The sequence below is a fragment of the Trypanosoma brucei genome (assembly GCF_000002445.2).
Source record: "Trypanosoma brucei brucei TREU927 chromosome 11 chr11_scaffold01 genomic scaffold, whole genome shotgun sequence".
In the NCBI taxonomy this organism is placed as follows: Eukaryota; Euglenozoa; class Kinetoplastea; order Trypanosomatida; family Trypanosomatidae; genus Trypanosoma; species Trypanosoma brucei.
This window is the reverse complement of record NT_165288.1, coordinates 3,994,679-4,013,540: the sequence shown is the minus strand read 5'-3', so window position 1 is coordinate 4,013,540 and position 18,862 is coordinate 3,994,679. Positions and strand designations below refer to the sequence as shown.

At 48.1% G+C, this 18,862-nt stretch overlaps 8 protein-coding genes across 8 annotated transcripts, besides 3 other annotated features; all 8 read left to right on the top strand.

The window, feature by feature from the left end:
• Positions 1 to 995: 995 nt before the first annotated feature.
• On the top strand, positions 996 to 1,391 carry Tb11.01.7005 (hypothetical protein, conserved; the record flags this gene model as incomplete). The annotated part of the gene is made up of 1 exon (XM_824501.1): positions 996 to 1,391. One exon carries the CDS (start codon positions 996 to 998, stop codon positions 1,389 to 1,391), a length of 396 nt encoding a protein of 131 aa, XP_829594.1.
• Positions 1,392 to 1,780: 389 nt separating this feature from the next.
• Positions 1,781 to 2,602, top strand: Tb11.01.7000 (uncharacterized protein; the record flags this gene model as incomplete). The annotated part of the gene is made up of 1 exon (XM_824500.1): positions 1,781 to 2,602. The coding sequence occupies one exon, from the start codon at positions 1,781 to 1,783 to the stop codon at positions 2,600 to 2,602; it is 822 nt and encodes a 273-aa protein (XP_829593.1).
• Positions 2,603 to 3,088: 486 nt separating this feature from the next.
• Positions 3,089 to 4,966, top strand: Tb11.01.6990 (hypothetical protein, conserved; the record flags this gene model as incomplete). Its single annotated transcript, XM_824499.1, has 1 exon — positions 3,089 to 4,966. One exon carries the CDS (start codon positions 3,089 to 3,091, stop codon positions 4,964 to 4,966), a length of 1,878 nt encoding a protein of 625 aa, XP_829592.1.
• A 305-nt stretch (positions 4,967 to 5,271) lies between these two features.
• Tb11.01.6980 (phosphatidylinositol 3-kinase catalytic subunit, putative) lies at positions 5,272 to 8,754 on the top strand (the record flags this gene model as incomplete). The annotated part of the gene is made up of 1 exon (XM_824498.1): positions 5,272 to 8,754. The coding sequence occupies one exon, from the start codon at positions 5,272 to 5,274 to the stop codon at positions 8,752 to 8,754; it is 3,483 nt and encodes a 1,160-aa protein (XP_829591.1).
• A 702-nt stretch (positions 8,755 to 9,456) lies between these two features.
• Positions 9,457 to 9,486: a microsatellite.
• Positions 9,487 to 9,881: 395 nt separating this feature from the next.
• Positions 9,882 to 9,915: a microsatellite.
• A 64-nt stretch (positions 9,916 to 9,979) lies between these two features.
• Positions 9,980 to 12,052, top strand: Tb11.v4.0008 (hypothetical protein; the record flags this gene model as incomplete). Its single annotated transcript, XM_824497.1, has 1 exon — positions 9,980 to 12,052. The coding sequence occupies one exon, from the start codon at positions 9,980 to 9,982 to the stop codon at positions 12,050 to 12,052; it is 2,073 nt and encodes a 690-aa protein (XP_829590.1).
• A 151-nt stretch (positions 12,053 to 12,203) lies between these two features.
• Positions 12,204 to 12,240: a sequence feature (AT_rich).
• Positions 12,241 to 13,734: 1,494 nt separating this feature from the next.
• Tb11.01.6960 (hypothetical protein, conserved) lies at positions 13,735 to 15,963 on the top strand (the record flags this gene model as incomplete). The annotated part of the gene is made up of 1 exon (XM_824496.1): positions 13,735 to 15,963. The coding sequence occupies one exon, from the start codon at positions 13,735 to 13,737 to the stop codon at positions 15,961 to 15,963; it is 2,229 nt and encodes a 742-aa protein (XP_829589.1).
• Positions 15,964 to 16,365: 402 nt separating this feature from the next.
• On the top strand, positions 16,366 to 17,409 carry Tb11.01.6950 (hypothetical protein, conserved; the record flags this gene model as incomplete). Its single annotated transcript, XM_824495.1, has 1 exon — positions 16,366 to 17,409. The coding sequence occupies one exon, from the start codon at positions 16,366 to 16,368 to the stop codon at positions 17,407 to 17,409; it is 1,044 nt and encodes a 347-aa protein (XP_829588.1).
• A 276-nt stretch (positions 17,410 to 17,685) lies between these two features.
• Tb11.01.6940 (hypothetical protein, conserved) lies at positions 17,686 to 18,510 on the top strand (the record flags this gene model as incomplete). The annotated part of the gene is made up of 1 exon (XM_824494.1): positions 17,686 to 18,510. The coding sequence occupies one exon, from the start codon at positions 17,686 to 17,688 to the stop codon at positions 18,508 to 18,510; it is 825 nt and encodes a 274-aa protein (XP_829587.1).
• Positions 18,511 to 18,862: the final 352 nt, after the last annotated feature.

The following is an 18,862-nucleotide window of genomic DNA, read 5'->3' as shown; positions in this document are numbered from 1 at the left end:
GTTGGACACACATTCGTCGGCATTTACCACGCCATTCCGTTTCTTCCCTTTAAGGAATCAACCAATGGCATGCGATATTTCGAATAAGCAAAGCGAACACAATAATTTGAACACTATACATATATACATATAAGTATATTTGTATATGTGGGTAGATGAATCAATTTATTTAATAACCTTTTTTCTTTCTTCCATGGCGTCCACGTTCGAAGGTCTTACCTGTGTGAGTGCGGCATCCATGACCTTGAGAGCCCGTCCAGGAGGACAATCGTGCCGTTGTATCGGAGTCGGGGGATGGAAGAAAATATAATTAAAACAAGGAGTGTTGAAAAGGACTCGGTTGTGGTGGTGAGGGGATTTAGTGTAGGAGAGGAAATGAAGAAGGGAGGCTGAGGTTGGGGATTACATAGCAACCAAAAGGAAAAATGTGGAGCGGTGTGCCCCCCCTTGCGTAGTACCGCCAATAACGTAAGGTAGAGGGGGAGAGAGCAACTGCGGCACGTAGGAAGGGCAGATGCCGCCATGAGCTTTTAAATATAATTTTATCTTTAAACTACACTGTGTGCTTTGCTAGCTCGAAGATCAGTCACGGATAATTTTTTTCGTACTTTGCAATGTCACAGTGCACCTTTTTCATTTTCTTCCGCTTGTTGTTTTGGGTTTAGCTCTTCTTTTTGACCCAACGCATAGGGGCAATTGCATGCGCTTGCTGGGATATATACTCGCTTTGTAGCCACCTTCCGTTTGCCTTCAGCGGTTCTTCGGTGCCTTTCTCCGCTCGTGGAGGACCACTGAAGGAGCAGGAAACTCTTGTCAAACTCAGTTGCGTTAGTTTCCGTGTCCATTTGCGCCGTCGCGTAGGGAGCGACAGCGCCGGAGATCAGGGAAGCATACGTGCAGCAATTGGTGTTGAACTAAAGGTGACACCTTTGTTGTATCAGCAATTTCTGTGATCACAGTGAGGCGGTATTGATTAGGGGTGTGTCGGGACCACCATGGGGGGTAGTTCGAGTCGTGAAATGATGAACCCCTACGCTGTTAACACCCCCCTCATGGGTATCTGTTTAGCGTCGATAATGTTTAACAGTGTCCAGGGCAGAACGCTGCGTTCGTCCAATGTTTTTAACAACCTCATTCTTATATACGCGTTAGGCTTCTCGACAGGACTTTCCACAGTCATGCAGCAACCAATTTGGGGAGCGAAGGTTGGTATCGCGGCGGCGTTGGGGTTCACATTTGGGCCTAATCTGCGGCTCATTTATCTGCAACGTTTGTTCCCAGATTACGTGCGATACGGCATTGGGTCGGTGTACATCGCGTATCATTCCTTACAATGGTATTCTGAGGTGCACGCTTGGGAGGATGCGATGGAAGACGAGGTGGCCGAATAATTTATTTGTGCACATAGGTGCTTGTGTGGGTAACAAAGGTCAATAAAGATGTGTCAGTGAGAGGGTAAAGCGGCGCGGCTTCTTCTGTTTTGCTGCCACGTTGTTACACACTGCGGGAATACCGCTTCGTAAGTGAAAAACGTGTGGTGAGCTTTCCGTAACGCATAGTATGTAGTGTTGTTTGATAAATAATGTGCCACTTCTTTCGCTCTGTTTTCATTTGCGCTTTCCACTACACTTTCCCCCCACTTCAGTGCCATTGCTCTATCCTTCCACCGACTTTTCTGTTTCGCGTTGTCCGTACTAGGTAGTACCGAGAAAAAGGAAGAGGAAGGCACAGGGGTGAGGATTGTATACATATATATATTTTCGTGCTTTAACTGTCGAGCATGTCCTCCACACAGACGACGAGTGTGTTCTTCACGGATGTTCCGCTTTTTGTGGAGGAGCGAAGTTTGCGTAAGCACTTTGAAAGTGTGGGCCACATAACGGACTTCCGGTTGCTTGGTCCGCCCGTGGGGAAAGATTTTCGCTACGGCTTTGCCGAGTACTTGGATTCTACTAGTGCAGAGGAAGCCATTGCTCGCCTCAACGGGACATCCTTTGGTGGTCGACCAATGAAAGTTATGTCCGCAGCGGCCACGCGGGGCCGCAAGAGGCAACGTCAACAGAACGCTTCCCATCAACAGCAACCAGCCCCGCGCGGGGGGATGACATTTCCTCGTGGATACACCGATCCGGTTCTCGGTCGCGATGATACTAGCATTTTTGAGTGCTTGCAGGGAATGCAACAGTCAGATGCCTATGAGGCCGTGGAGCAGTTACGGGTTCTGGTGTTGGAGCGTAAGAATGAGGCTCGCAAGTTGCTGGAAAATAATCCTGCGTTGCGACTGGCTGTTGTTATGATTTTACAGCATGCCGGTCGGCTTCCTTTCGGACCGTTGCCACCAGAGGCCATTCAGCACGGAGGGATTAGAGTGGATGCACCGGTTCCAGCGGCTCCAGCCGAGGGGGAGGGCGAGAAGGTAGAGCCACCGCGGGAGCAGAATGATGAGATAATAGAAATCCTATCGAAGCTGAGCGAGGAAGAAGTAGAGCGCATCGTGAGCATGACGGACGAGGATCTCAATCGTATTCCCGACGTTTCGCAACGTCAACAAATAGGTGTACTGAGAGAACGGTTGCTGGAGCTTGCGGCAGACCTTGAGTAGGAACCCTTCTGAGTGCCACATAATTTTCCTCGTGGACTGTAATCTGCGTCTCCGATGATGGGACGGCGATATCGATGCGACTGCTCACAGTTGTAAAGTTTCATTTTTGTGTGTCACATGGCTTTTTGTGACTTCTAACACGAGGTGCATATGGGGTTCCTTCCAGTTGTTACTATGTTCGTATTGTTTTCAATTTACTCTGTTTACCTCGGGAGCCCATCCATTCTCGAGCGTGTTATTGCGTTCACCCTGTTGCATCATTCTTTGTACCCGTTGCATGTGCGATAGAGTTGTCGTTTCCTGCTTGTTCTCCCACTTCGTGTCATGCTTGTGGTTAGAAGGCTTTCTTCCAATCTTTTGTCACAAGAAGAGGGCCAAGAGAGGAGGAAGGTGTTTAGTGGGGTCCTGTCGTTGACAAGAAATTACCGTCTAGGTACCGATTTTAGGGTAGGGGGAGCAGCGACTGCATCAACCACCTGGATGTAGATGCCACGGGATCCGTTTAATGTGGCTTTCTATGACTCATCTGACGATGAACAGAATTCACACATCGCGAGGGTGGAGCCGGTTATGGAGGACAGTCAGACCACTATCCCACTTCAACCATCGTTTGGTGATCAAGCGGGGAGTCCCTCACAGCTTCGAAGACTGTTTGACACCGCAGGATCTTATATAATGTCCGCGCTGATTGGAAGGCGGGACCTGGGGAGTAGCGAACCCTTCAATGTTGCGCAAGTTCCCCATGATTCCACGTCTAACGATGAACAGTGGGACGATAGAGCGGTCCATGATCCATTTGGTCCTGCCCGGCCCCCCTTACTGTGCAATGACAATTCCTTGTGCTCTTCGGACGACGTAGGTGTCGACCTCCGCGAAGTAATTCTTCAGTATCGGCGGACACCAAATGATTCATATATGGGTATTATACAGGCATCGCTTCACGCTGAAAATTTCAGAATCAACGGGGATATTTTGCAGGCTGCAGTAGGGGATCGCCATCTTACGAAGACGCTATTGAAGTCCGGACGTGTTGATGTGAATGATGTCGGTGTACAGCAAATTATCCAAGAGGAGATTGATTCTCTGATGGTGGGCGACGAAAACTTCGGGGGCCGTATTAACCCAGGAAACATTGATTATCTAAAAGTGCTGTGCAATGCTCCCAGTGCTACCTTTACAAAAGAGCAGGCACTTTCGTGCCGCTACGCGGGTCTCGAGTTTGTGAAAATGCTGTACGACAACCCACACCTCTTGCGGAACCTACCACCCCCCAATTGGCTGTTGGGGTTCTTTTTACATATTTGTTTTGTGTTGGATATGGCGCTAACATGGGTGGGTTTGATCGCTGTGTTTTTGCATCTTGCGTGTGTGGGATGGGTTATCTATCATTGGCGGGTGGTGGGACACATTGAATGCAGTAGTTGGACAATTGTGTGTTATGTGGTTGGGTACGTTGTGAGTATTGTGGCGGTGATGACATCTGAGGAGGGGCGAATACGTGACTATGAGGATCGCGTGTGGGACTACCCGGACAACACAACAAAAGTGGTTCCGTGTGTCCCCGTGTTCGAGGTCTGGCTCGTGTACGTCACGCTAAGGTACGAATTGTTAAAGAACAAGGCTAAGTATTTCGTTATACGGTATGATTTATACAACGGTCTGACGAATGTTTTGCTTCTTCACACCTGTTTGTTTTCCATACCCCAGCTGCTTTTACAGTATTACCTCGCAGCTTTCTATGCGTACGGTGATTCTTTCATTGGGCACACAATCTTAGCCATCACAAACTATACCTCGTATGGTGTATCCACGTACCTGTTTCTCCGGAACGCGATATGCAACTTCTCTTGTAACCGCTTCGGTTTTGCGGTTGTAGCCACGAAGCAGGTTTCGCTGAGGCCGAGGAGTGTCACGAACCGTATACTCATTGCAACTACTTCTTGTTATTTGGAGTGCTGCTTATTCGCCGTTCTGTTAACGTTTCCGGTAATCGGTCAGTGCCACACAGAGACCGTCGTCTTTGTATCAACCGCTTCCTTCGCCACTGTGGTTGGTTTCGTGTTGTTAGTTGTAGTTCTCGTGTTCGATGCACACAGGGTTATCTGGGCTGCTTGTTGGCCAGCCGCGGCTGTGCAAGTAGTCTTCACCATTGTTTACATCTACAGCGGAAAGTTGATGGATGATCCACTGGGGTGTTCGTTTTTTTCATTAACATCTTCTTCAGTTCCAATTTTAACATACGTTACTTTTGGGTTTTTGTGTCTCTCCATTTTGGCAGGAATTGGGGTTTTCATCTACGACAAGGTAACTGGAGGCCGTGAGGTCATGTGGGACAGTTATTACTTCTGGTCGATGCGAAGGTGAAGGGGTGGTTGACAGTGAAATACAGTGGGTGCCCGCAAACAATATAAATCATACGAAGCGGAGTTCTCGCCTAAGTTGATTCCGACCTCCAGTTGTTGTCTGCCCAGTTAATCTGGTTCTTGTAGCATTTCTGTGAGGTGGTCGCGTTGTTACATCGTACGGTGAGTTGTAGTTGAGTGGTGGGGGGTTGACTTGCGTCGGCACGTGTTTGCATAAGGGACCAGACTTTTTCCTTTTTTTTTTTCCATTGACGTTCACGGACTATGTTATTTTTCTTTTTTCATACTCCATGTTAGAACTCATACATGTGTATATATCCCCTGTCGATAATTCGAGTCCCATCACTAGCGATACTTTCTGTGTTTAACTACTTTTCCCCCGTTTGTTTTTTCTTTTCCCCTGTTTACTATAATTTCGTCGCGGTGTGTGGAGGCAGCCGAGATTTGATGACCCAGTCGGCGGAAGTTTCCGTGACTTCGTATGAGCAGCCACTGCCGGGCCGTCCGACTGATGGTGTGGGCGCCGATTTACCTCGGGACGCAGATGGAGTACGGGATTCCACACAGGAGTTCGACATGCTTGCGGTAGATGTGATTCTTGGAGACGGGACCCACTGCGCACTGGACTTCGCTGAGAGCGCTTATCTCAAGCGACTGATATCTCAGAAGCAACCAGTACAGCTTGAATTTGGCTCTCAAGTTGCCATAGAGGAGTTAAAAAGGATAGTAGCGTTAGATCTGAGAGGTTCAAAACTCTCCCGTGCTCGGCGTCAGACCCGCGCTGATGTTAAGTCGAGAATGTCGGAAGCAGATGACGAAGTTTTGTCTTCTTTTTCCACGAGCGCGGCACCACATAGAGAAGACAGCCAGGCTTGTGTTTTTTTTTCCGAGACAACATTGTCCCGGAACGGAACCGTATCGTGCTACAATGCGTGCGAATTGACACGCAACAGGGAATTATTTATGGAGGTTTTAGAGTTAAGTGCGCGTCTAGAAATGGAAAAAACGTTTGCCGTCCTTTGTGGTGAATTTGGTCGAATATACAAGGAGGAAGTGTTTTGTGACACTGATATCCGTTCGCTTGCGTCATTAAACAGCAAAGAGAAGTTATGTGAAGTCTTAGCTTTCCGGGAGAAGGTCATGACTGCATTTAGAATCGGTGGTGGCAGTGCTGAACCGGGTTCGCCCCAGCCACGGTCGCTCCAGCCATCAAAAGATGTGCTAATAGCCACGGGAGCTGACAAATCCAACCATCAGCTCCCATGTGTGGCATGGTTGAAGAAGGATCGCTATTTCTATCCCGAATTTTATCACGTTGGGGATTTGACGCAATCCATTGACCCCAGTTCGACGACTATGACTGAAGCATCGTATCTTGGGGAGGACTTCGCAAAAAAAGGCCACACCCTTTACCAGAACCCTGTGTGGGAGGGGGAAGACTCGGCTAAGACGTGCTCAGAGTGCAAGAGATCTTTCTCCTCATGGCCGGCTCTGTTGTTTGCTGCGGTTCGGGCGCGTAACTGCCGTTGCTGTGGCCGGCGCATGTGTGAGCAGTGCACGTCATGGATGCTAGACAAGTCATTGGCCAAGTTAAGTAAGCCTGGTCAACCGGAGGAGGGCAGAATGCGTCACGCATGCAAGAGGTGCTACGATCAAGCAATGATGATAAATAAACACACATTTCTTTGCACCACATTCGTTTGTGCCGGCCTATCTATCGTGGATATCGCACTCTTACGTACCGTCAACGAGCAGTGGAGGGCTGCAGCCGAGTTGTGCCTCAGTGACTACAGATCATCTCTCTACGAGAACATGTGGAACATGAAGATACCAAAACGGACAGCACAGATCCTTGCCAGTAGCGTTAATCTTTTGGTTGGCCACCCCGAGCCTCTCATATTTCTCTTCATATCTATTGACTGGGAGAACAATGAACTTGTTGAGAAGGCCTGCGCAGCAATCGAGCAAACGGCAAAGGGAGCCGCACCGCCGCCAATGTCACCACAGCTTCGTGACTTCTATTGGAAGCCGCCATTGAGCCACTGGTATATGTTGTGCACACGCACTTGCGGTCGGATGCTACCACCGTTCTTTGGTATCAAAATTCTGGAGTGTTTGCACCGTGCACCACAAGGCCATGCAACAGCGGAAAAAATACGGAAAATAGTGACAAAGCACCTGCTGCGAGATTGGATTACGTCGCTGGATACGTGCATACGAGAATGTGTTGTGTTGCTCCTGTTGGATATCTTTGATCTCGAGAGCTGCCAGCCCCGTGTTGTGTCCGTTCTACTCTCCTTGTCGAAGCTCGATCCACAGTTGGCGATCGTTATTTGTCAAGAGGCGTCAGCGCGAATGAGGGTCAATGAATTCAGCTACCGCACACTACAGGAGCGCGTCATTGAAAGAAACGCTGACACATTCCCGGAATCACATCAGAAATTTCTCAATACACTTAAGTTTTTAAACTTGATCACACCTGAGGTGAATCTTGTCCCGGTGGGTGGGGATGCCAGGGAGTATCAGAGGGCGCTTGTTACTCAGCTCTCGAACAGTGGGCTAATGGGGGGTTTGGCGGAAACGACCGGCGAATCCGTCTCTGGTTGTTTGTCAACTTCATCGAGGATTGCGCAGGAACGCAATGGGCTGTGTGCCGTATCGCCTATGCTGTTTCCGTTTGACAGTAGTGTGGTTATAACACACATCGACTTGGGGGGTATCAAGATAATGGAATCTAGTCAACGGCCTGTTTCGATTCCGCTCGTTGATGCAGAAGGTGTGACGCGGGGTATTCTTGTCAAGAGGGAAAACCTTGAAAAGGATAAAGTGATGTGTGTCACCTCGCGGTTTTTGCGGTGGGTGCTCTACAAGCAAATAGGCAACGTGGTCCTTCCCACGTATCGCGTTATTTTGCTTTCGCCGTCTTCGGGTTTGATAGAGGTGGTAAAGGACGGGCAGACAATTCACCGTGTGATTGGAAAGGACAAAGAGGGTCGCCTGCTTCAGCACCTTGTGTCACTTGAGAAGACACAAGGCCAGCTGGGGGACTCGGTGTCGGAACCTCAACTTCATGAAAGGGTACGAGGAGCGGGACATCAGTGTGGACAACCTAATAGTTTGATAGTTAAAGACTTCGATAGTCAAAAATCAGCTGCTCTTGCCCGTGAGTGTTTCATGTGCTCCGCAAAGTTTTTCATATTGCTGAATTATATATTTGCAATCGGTGATCGACATCGTGAGAATGTTATGATTCATCCGAGTGGTGCTATATTCCACATCGATTATGGTATGCTTTTAACAACACGGACGTTAGCCGAGCATGTCCTACCTTCCTATGTCCGATTCGACTCTGACCTCGAGGGTTGCATTGAATACTTTATGAAAGAAGAACCCGCGCCGGAAGTGCAGACTGAGGGGGAACAAGACGATTCCTGTACGAGATTTATTATACAAACTGCTGATTGGTTTCTCGAAGTGCGGTCGTACGCGGGCATTATGCACCAACTTCTTTCTCACATTGTCCGCCGTAATGCGCTCGACGGAATTAAACACATAGGAGAGTTGACAGCGCTGATGAACTTAACGCTAATGCGGAGCCTTGCGGAAGAAAGTTGCAAAGAAACCTTCTGCAAGCGAGTGAAGGATTCACGTGGACGAACATGGCTAAAGGACATTACCCATGATACTCATAAGTGGACCCAACAAGCTATGGAGCGTGGCTTCAAGTGGTTATATAAGCTTATGAGTTTACACCCCATCGGCGTGGATGCACGAAATCAAACAAAATGACATTTTTCCTACCCCACCAAAAAAAAAAAAACCGTTGCGATGTACTCCTTTTTGGAAAAAAACTGGGAATAAATCGGACCTCCAACGTGCAAAATGAGTATGTACGAAGAGTTAAGGAGGGAATACCCATCATGTTGTTGTTTAGTCTGAAACATCACAGTAAGATAGTGCGAACAAAGTTGACAGTAGAGTTTGTGTACGGAGTAACAAAGTGTTTTTTTCTCTCTTTGCTTTCCCCGCAGTAGGGGTAGAGGACCTAGCGTCTTCTGAGTGCATATGTATATTTTTACATTTCATAGCCTGGCAATTTTGTTACTGTATGTTTAAAATCTCTATCTTGTGGTTTGTAGTCGGACGTATTTCTGTGTCATATGAGAATACTCGATGGACTATTAAACCATGAGCGAGGGATGATAACATTTATTCACTCCGGGTTGTGTTTGCCTTCCATTCAGTGGTCGTGCGCTTCTTTTTTTTTTTCTTTTTTTGTTTCCACTCGCCAGTCCCTTCCTTCCTCTTTAATACAAATAGTTCCTCTCACTTAATGTGGGTTCTCAGTGGTAATGCTTTTTTGTCACTTTCGCTCATGCACCGCAACAAATGTTACGTGCGTGTGTGGTTGTGTTGTGATGAAACCTTTGAAATCACTTGAATCAACTGTGTGAAGTTGTCTCTATGCGTATGGCGGGTGAAGGGGATAGCAAAAAAAAAAAAGAAAAAGAAAAAAAAGAAGAGTAGGAGCTTGTGTGTGATGCAAGTGAGTGTGTGAATTGTTAAACTGGGCGTATGCTTTCAGGGAAGATAGAGACCTTGATATGCCTTTTTTTTTTCCAGTGGTGCGCGGCATACGGTGTCGTCTGTGAGTTTCGTGCAATCCGTTGGCGGTTCCGGTGGCCCCGTTGAGGATGTGAATATTTGATGAGTGTTTGGCGGATGTGTTAAAATGGTGTGAGGGGCACTAACTGTGTGCCGTTGTCCTGTGGCTACGCTATCAGGTTTTCACCACCGCGCTTTTTCAGTCTGTACCACCTTTGGCGTTGCACGAAGTGGACAGCTGCCATGTGCTCACTAAAGAGGAGTTGCTCGTCTCACACAAGTCTCACTTTGTTTTCTTGTTGGCGCATGCCTTTTTTTTATTTTGTTTTTTATTTTTTTTTTTTTGAGGTTGCTTTTTGTTGTGTTTAACTGTTTATCTTGTGAAGCTCCGTCGTTACTGTTGGTGGATATGCAGGTCGCTTTTTTTCTTTTTTTTTTTGCCGCTACTGCACGACCTCCACTTTCCAAGTTGGAGAAACTTGTGTCCTGTCTCTTAAGATATTCCCGCCACCCAACAATTAAATCTTTCGATGACAAGCACTCAAACCCTTTGTTGGGAAATGGGTATACTCTACATTTTCTTTTTATGTTATATCTCTTTAGCGAAGACATCTTCATGATCGCATCTTCTCCGGCCTCGGAATCTGAGCGTGTTACATCGGGAGTTGCACCACCTTACGTAACCATCAGTACCGAACTCGTGCAGTTGAGGTCATTTGCAGATGTCCGGAAAACTATGATGTCCTTCAGCGGAGCCGTTGAAGGTGGACAAGCAGAATCTGGACAGGATAACGGTGTCATATCACCCTCCATTTCACGACAATTCCATGGTAATGCCTCGCGTTCTCCAAGTGTTTTATGCGTTTGGGATGTAGACGATACGTTTGTGACATCTGGTCGGGAGGGCAGTCGTCAGCATGTGCTGTTTGAGACTGATAATCTCCTTCATACATTTGGTAGCTGCCCAGCAAGACATTTACTGTTGACACGGGGTAGTGTGGATGACTTGTTTGTTCCAGGGCCCAGGGGCGGAAAACTTCAGCGATTTACTTCATTCTTTACGGGAGATGCAAAATTTCATGGTGACACACCGGGAGGTGTCAAAGCGAAAAAAGGCCGCGTCGATGGTAGTTGTTGCTCACGACCGTTAGTTGTTACTAGCGTGAAGAAAAGTCCTCTTGATGGCAGTGACGTTCCCATCATACGAATTGCCACAGCGCATGCCCCAAGGAAAGTGTCGATGGGTATCGAAGCTCTTTTTACTGCCACCGAGCAATACACGATGGAGGAAGACGAAAGTTGTGTACGGTGGTTGGCATTCCGGCCTTCTTTGTGGGGGATTTCCCTTTCCAGTCTGTCTAGTCTCGTTGTTCCGTCACCACACACCGCTTTTTTAGATGGTGCAATATTTCGAAAGATGGATATCGTGCGTTCACTTGCAATGAGTGGGTTGTGGGACGTTGTTTTCTTCGTTGACAACAACCTCTCCGAACTTGGTGTAGTGCGTCCTGGGCTCGGGATAGGGGATTATCATCGGTTCAAGGCTGCAGGAGAGCTACGAAAGTTTTTCCTTTCGGATTTTTTGTTGCTCAGGGCATCATCAGCGTTGGCCGACAGATCCCATAGACGTCACACACCCAAACTGAAGGTGAGCGGCACGTGCTCCCCGGGAAGTGGTGCCTTATCGTGCGGCGAATTAGGTTCCGACAATACTTTTTCGCAAGGTAACTTCATTGAAGTTCATCGTGAACCCGGGATTTCGGGAGAAGAGAGCCCTGGCGTAAGTAGCGGGTTTGGGAGTGCAGTTGAGGGTTACCCGAAGGAGGATGAGCAGGTGGTGAAAATCATAGTGGGTCATTTTCACATGGAGGCGGAGAAGTTTAACATGTATAGACGACTAGTGCCTCCCGCATTCCAGCATGAGGTGCATTTTTCGTATCACCCTGCTTTTTCATCTGGTGCTGTGTGCAGGGACGAGCAGATTGCAAGATTACTGGAGGACTTTCGGGACTACGAAAGGGAGATTTTGCAGGGAGAAGAGAAATTCGGGTTCTTTGGTCGGCCTGTTCCGGGTTGGGAGCCGAGCATCGGTTTGGTACGCTGTTTGCGGCCCGAGTACCGGAAACAATTGGCGTCCCTGCGGGATCAATACGTGCCAATCTGCAGGGACATAAACAGAATTATGCTTGTTAAAGTACCTCAACTCCCTGTTGATGAGCGAGATCATGTCATGAAGCGAGAGTCAGCAACTCTCTACAAACGATTAGTTAGACAGCAGTTGGTCGTTGACCCGTTCCTCATTGAGCGTGTTGCTCTAATACTCTTTTACATTTCTACGGTAAACCACCGAATACTGCCGAGCACCTTGTTGGAATTAAAAAAAGAAATACAGGCGCTAATGAACGGTATGGTTCCTGCAAGCGGAGTGCTGAAGAAGAAATGTTTATCGGTGCTCGTCCTCAATCCAAAGGGAAACAGCTAGGTCCGTGGTTTGCCGCGCGGTACGGGCACACAGTTGTGCACACACGACAGTAACATTCGATTACATTTGGCGGCCAATTTTTTAGTGCTTAACTTATGCTATTTTTTTCTTTCGAGATATGTGTGTGCCGTCCCCGGAATGTTTTTGCTGCTTTTTTTTTTTTAAAAAAAGAATAGATATAAATAAAACTATCTATATCTATATGTTCCCTTCGCTTTCGTTGTTACGGCATTTCGTGAGTGTTTTCTGATTTCTCTAACTTCTTCAACGTGCATTGAAGTTACTCTCGTTTCTCTGGTCTCCGGTTGGTTGCTTTGTCGCGCCATCGTGTCACGAACCGTGTGCATTTCCATATGCGAGTGTTTCGTGGCACTTGGGATACTTATCATTATTTTTTTCTCTCTTTTGATTTTTTTTTCTTTTGTTGCGGTCAACACTATTCCATCCCCTACGCAAGGGGATCCCCTTCCGCACGGCCAGTTTCATGAGGAAAGAAATTGTTGTGATACGGGCCGGGGGTTTGCTCTTGTGCGTGGTGTAGTGGATGAGGATAGAGTATTACGGTACTTGTATGTATGTGTGTGTGAATTCCAATGGCTGATGCGGAATAGCAGTGCGGGGGGGGGGCGTGCGTGTGGTTGCCTTCCTTGGCTTCTTTTTCTTTTTCTTTTTCTTTTTTTCGCTCTTTACAGCTTCCATCTTTTCCTTCTTCACTGTAACAGTTGAGCAATCGACAGGAGTACGGATAATTGGGCAGCGGAATGAAAAATACCAAAAGGCAAAGAAGGTGTGGGGAACATGATTCTATCGGGGTGCTGTGTCCCTACCATTTCAGGGGAGTTACGTATATTGCAATAATTATTTTTATTGTTGCTATTATTTTTTCCTTCTTAGTGTGTAATTATTACGTACTTTATTTGTTTACGTTGTACATTTATCTTTTTTTCTTATCGCATTTTTTTCAAGTGTTGTGAATGGTGCACCAAGTATTTATCCACTTCACACCTGCACCCGCGCGAAACCTGATTCTTATACGTATATATATATATAAGGGTGTAAACGGACATTTGGCCGAACAAACATTTTTTCTTTTATGTTCAGCCTCGTGTGGACGTAAGTTTGCGTCCAGAGGTAGATGATAACTTCCTCGAAGTTAATGCACTGTGCAATCTATGTTTTGCACCATTATTGCTGCCAGTGTGTGTGGGTGATCGCCCGGTTCCTTTCTTTTTTCTTTTTCCCCCTCAAAACAAAAGAAAAACAAGAAATGTCGTTGCTTGTTCATGCTCGAAGCATGTGTGCGACTTAACCCCTTCCTGCGTTGCCGTTTTTTTTTTTCTATGAGTGGTTTTTTTCTCAGCCTTCACATCTCCTTCTTCACCGGTTGCTTTGTAATCTTTAAGTGGTCCGCTTCACTGTGCTCGCGTGAGTGTGGTAGCGGTGAGGTTGTGGTCTGCAACCGGAAGCAGTATTAGAAGCAAAATAGATTGGAAAGCACGTAAAGTGCACTCACAGTTTCAATATCACTACAGCTCGTTGAAGGCGTTGACATAGACGTGACTCCGCAGTGTTTCCCCCCCCTTTTCATCCTGCCTTTTCCTTTTGATTCATCAGTTGTTTCTAACCCATTTATTTGTGCTTCACTTGTTTATTCCTTCTTCGTGTGACTGCATGTTGGAGGTATGGACCCGACCTTACGCACTTTTTGCATTATTCCTCACGAGGCTCGCTGTACGGACTTCTTCGATGGCGTATTTGAAGATGGTTTGGTGGTACGGCACGACCAGTGCTCAGGTCCCCATTTCTTTTCGCACGTGTTGAGCCCGGCCCACGACGCAGTGGGACACGTGGTTGATCCCCTACTCGCAAGGCTTCGGGACGGCGGAAATGCTGCCCTGGTGGTTGTGTTGCCTGAAGACGATGACGAGGGAGGTTGCGGCAGCAAAATTATAAAAGGGGCTGTAAAGGCAGCGGGAGAGAAGCTGGAAGTTGCGATGGATCTCTTTACACGGTTGCTGTCAGCAGTTTTTACGGGTGCTCAGCACCCATCGCAAGTACTGGTATCCGCGATATCGTTCAGGGTGAAGGGGACGAAGGCTCGGGACTTATTGAAGCAGCAGGATATACATTGGTGGGAGGAGGTGCAGCGCTTCGACGTGAATTGTGGGGGATTATCCTCAGAGTGGGGCGCGTTCGTGCAGCTCATCCACGAGCGGCATGTGCATCTGATTCGAGGAACGTTGCAGCGGGAATCGGTTTTACTGCTTCGGATTGAACTCGAAGGTGGTGGTTCACTTGTGGTTGCCGAAATGGGGTGCGACTCTGGGGCTTTGCTCCAGTTGTCTTTGTTGCTGCGCAGCGGTGGTGTGGGTAAAAGCCAAACTTTTCAGTCTTGCAAGTTCTTCACTTCCGCAATGCGTGATTTCATTCCACCTGCCGCTGTGACCCACCTCGTAGCTATTCCTGATCCACAGCCCGCTCCCCGTGGAAGTTTGCGGCTTATTCGGTTTATGTCGGTAATATACTACACCACCGCAGAGGGAAGGCTGCGACGAAAACAGGTGGGTGCTTCTGGCGGACCTTCGCTTTCCAGTAGTCAGGTTTTGCTTTCTGCCTCCAGTTTTGGGCCCTGTGGGGCGGATGATTCCGTGAGAGGGGCGCGACAGCTGGAGCGAAGGGAGAGTGGTCAGAGGTGCACGCAGATACCTAGAGGGATAGAAAATGGCAGCTATGCGAGTTGCCTTCACAAACCTTCGGACAAGTCATCTACTGCGCGCGGTTCATGTGCCGGGTCGCGTGACGCTACAATGAAAGGGAAGATTAGTGCGGCTGCCTCACCCGAAGTGCGAGAAACAGAAATCAATGTCGGTTCATCCAAAAAGCCGATGCCAAAAGGGGAAGTTTTATGCGACGACACGAATTTGATGGGTGATGTCCTCACCCCAGGGGAGAAGGTGGATAAAAGGCAGATTCCGGCCATGTGCAAACCCCCCAATCACTCAGTGCAAGTTAACCGGGAAGATATGAAAATTCCCACTGCAGAGGGATCGTCGAATGGAGAGGAGGGTATGGACCGTGTGAGGCAGGTGGTATCCAGTTTAGTTCTTAGAGTTGGGAAACTGGAAGAGGGTCAAGGTGCGCTTCGGCGTGCAACCCAGGAATGGCATAGCAAGTTGAATGAGGCTGTCAAAGCTAATCAGCGGCTACGGGAACGGCTGCAGTGTGGGGAAGGGAATAATCCCCTTTTTAGTGCACCAGTTGAAGGAACAGGTGAATCGATCCCAATAAAAGACGCTGTGCGCAGTCCTGAAAAAAAGGTGAGGGGAAGCGACCTTAATTTAACCCGCGACCGCGACAACAACTCGGCACTCTCGTGGGCACTTGAGGAGCTCCGTCAGAGGAATGCATCACTTGAACTGAAGCTTCGGGAAGTCCAACGGAGAAGTGGGTGTAGCAATGCTGCCTGTGATGGCAACCCTGTCGCAATGAACTTCGCTACTGGACCATGCGATACCGTCGAGGCTGTTGCCACTTCGCTCACAGGCGGATGCAAGTCTCTGCTTGATCAACTTGGGAAAATGGAAAAAGAGCTAAAATGCCGGGGAGCTTCCGGCAAACTCCGGCAGGAAAAGTGCCAACTTTCAGAGTGTTCCCTTCGTGAGCATAAGGAAGCTGTTATTGCCTTACAGAATTCCGTGAATGATATAATTAAACGGCGTTACGAAGGTTTGGAAAGTTTTGGGACGGCAATCCCAGTAGCGCAGACAGTAGAAGACTTTGATAAAATTTCGGATATTCTAACTTTTGAATTGGAACGTGGCGCGCACCTTCGTGCATTCATTCCTACATTTGCCTTGCTCGCAATGGCCGTTGAACGGCTGCGTCTAATCACGGAAGCGGCTGATAGTTGAGTTGGTGTCACTGTTACTTGTTTTATTTCTTCACTTAGAACCAGTTTTCTGTGCCTTAAAAAAAAAAACTTTTCTCCGAGGAAATGCTGGAGAGTTAGTGGTAAAAGCGCGTAGAGGCGGACGTGGGTTGCATTTGCAAGATCGCTTATGCTTCTCCCCTCATGTAGCTCCTTGTTCACTTTTCCGTTATTAGTCATTTAACTCCTTTGCTTGTTGGCACTTCACTACAGGGACCGCCGGAGGTGGTCAACGAGGGAAGTACGTTATGTCCCCTGCAACGTGATTGTTCCTTCCGTTTTTTTTTGTTGTCAGGTGTTCTCCTTTCTCTTGGCCTTTCCTCTTTTTTATTTACTATGCATTATAAGTTGCACGCTGGCACTCTGTGTCTGTGGTGTTTGCCTCATGTGGACCGTTGTGCAGCAGCGGCAGCAACCCTCACGCAGACGTCGAGAAGCCAATGCCGCGAAATCAGCGGGTGGTGGCAAAGGCGTCTCCTCATTAGTTACAACAATCCCGTCCCGAAGTACCGCAGCAGAGGTGAAGCATCTTCGCAAGGCTGCGCGGTTCCTCCGGGGGTTGGCGTTCGTGCGGAGGGATGTCATCTCCCCACTACGACATTTTCTGAATGCGCATTCCAATGGTCTCACCGGAATCAAACTCGTTGCTTTAGGTATTGGACCGTTTACGTATGAGGAGTCACGTGCAGGGTTTCTACAGATGGCTCTATTTATTGTTTTACAATCGGAGTGCGAGTCCTTCGTCCGACATCTGATCAGATCGAAGTTATCATCAGTCCCTTCTAACAATGGGGATGGTCTGCAACCTTCTACGCCCACCGTCAGGGCTTGTTTCTTTGACCCTGTGGCTACTGAAGTGCACACGAAGTGCTGCGATAAATTGGGAGTGGTGATGGAAGAGTGCAATCTGTACGGTGCATATATTCCTGGTCACCCGCATGCGTTGCTCATCGCGTACCTTCCTCATTCACCGTGGGTACTGTTGCGCAATTTGTTCGTCTCTAATCTTACGAAAATCTCCGAGTGCCCCGCTGGCGGTGAGGGTGGTGTCAATAAGGTGGACAGTTTAGTGTTGCGGCGCACGTTGGTGATTGGAAACGATGTAAAGAAGGGGCCATGCGTGTCCGACACTTTTTTAGAGAAACTGGGAGCGTACCTCCACATCGGCGAACTTCATGTGCGGGGCCGCAGGAAACAATGCGTGGAAAGTTTTGTTGAATGTGTTAGCGATACCTGTGATGATGTTGGCGATGTCGGGGAGGTTACTGTCTTTGACGGTTTGACAGGAATCAGTAGGCATGATATTGTACAGGCATTTTCGGAAACTTCGGTCATGCAGTTGAACGAACGTAGTGAGTTGTTGCTTTTGGATGAATTAAAGCGCATTCGCATTCCTCCCCTTACATGTGTGGGACTTGATATGGTGTAGGCACTTTTGTGCATGACATTACACCGGGTTGTGCTAAGGCAAAGGATGATCGTGTGTTTTTGGAGCGTGCTGCTATTACCTGGTCTCTTTTGTATGCCTACGCGCTGGCGGAATGAGGGCAAACTTATTGTTGCGTTTTTCTTTTTTTCAAATATCTTGTTGACCCCGGCGCTCGATCGGAAAAAAAAATGTATGAGGGTGTGCCCGGTGAACTGTTTTCCCGCCTCATGAGCACTTCTTGTTTACTGCTATTTTTTATGATTTCTCTATTGTTATATGACACAGCAGTGGTTCCCGCTCATGGCAGTTACCCCAGACTACCTCCACTGCATCACGGAGGAGCGCTTTCGGACTAACGTCTACGAACCGGAGGCGGACACATTTCTGTTGCTGGAGGCGCTTGACAAGGATGCTCATCTTCTCCGCGCGCTGCAACCTCGGCGCTGTGTAGAAATTGGCTGCGGGTCGGGCACTGTCATTTCGCATTTGATGCTCCTTCTCTTGGGAGCTACGGAGGGTGGTAACTTAGGTAGTGGCAGTGCTGAGAAGTCAACAGCAGAGTTTCACGCTGTTGATGTGAACCCAGTTGCTCTCGAGGCAACGAGTATTACTTGGCACAATACGCAAAAACGCATTATTGGAGGAGACACAATCTTGCCACTTCACCTTCACCGAGGTGATTTGTTCAGTCCTTTTGAACATGAAGCGAGTGACATTACAGAATACACAAAGGAGGAAAAGGAGGAGTTCACATTCGATGTGATACTCTTCAATCCTCCGTACGTCCCAACGACAATGGAGGAACTTCAGAGCGCGGAAGCTGGGAAGGATCTCATAACGGCGGCATGGTGTGGGGGACCTCGGGGCCGCGTGGTGGTTGATCGCTTTATTTCGAAACTTCCATCTTTTCTATCTAGCCGTGGAGTTTGCTATATTGTCGCCATACGCGAAAATGATGTTGAGGAGTTGATGGAGGTGATTCGAGGTACGTTCCCTAATGATAGGTGTTATCCCGTGAATGTTACTGTAACGGCGGAGCGCTACACGGGGGAGCATCTGAGGGTGATTCGTGTCTCACATGACCAGCAATCTGCCAAGTAGTTGTGAGAGTGTGGATTAATTGGTTGAAAGGAATATATCACTCTCTTTCTATCGGTTCTGTAGGTACGATTCATTCCTTCATCACCTTTCCTTGCGGACGGAAAGGCTACGGTTCGGTTGTCGTTTTGGGCGGTTCATACAACGGAGGGCGGTGTACGGGTGATGGGAGTGTATGTAAGGGGTAGTTTAACGACCTGTTGTGCAAGTAACGGTTGCTGAGAACTCAGTTGTGGCTCTTCAGGTCCCTTGAGCAGCAGGGAGTCTCCCTTCTATTTCTGGAGGTATACACGGTAATGAGGCTGTGCAATTGTTATCCTTATTGGTGATCTCTATCATGTGTGCCGTTTTTCAC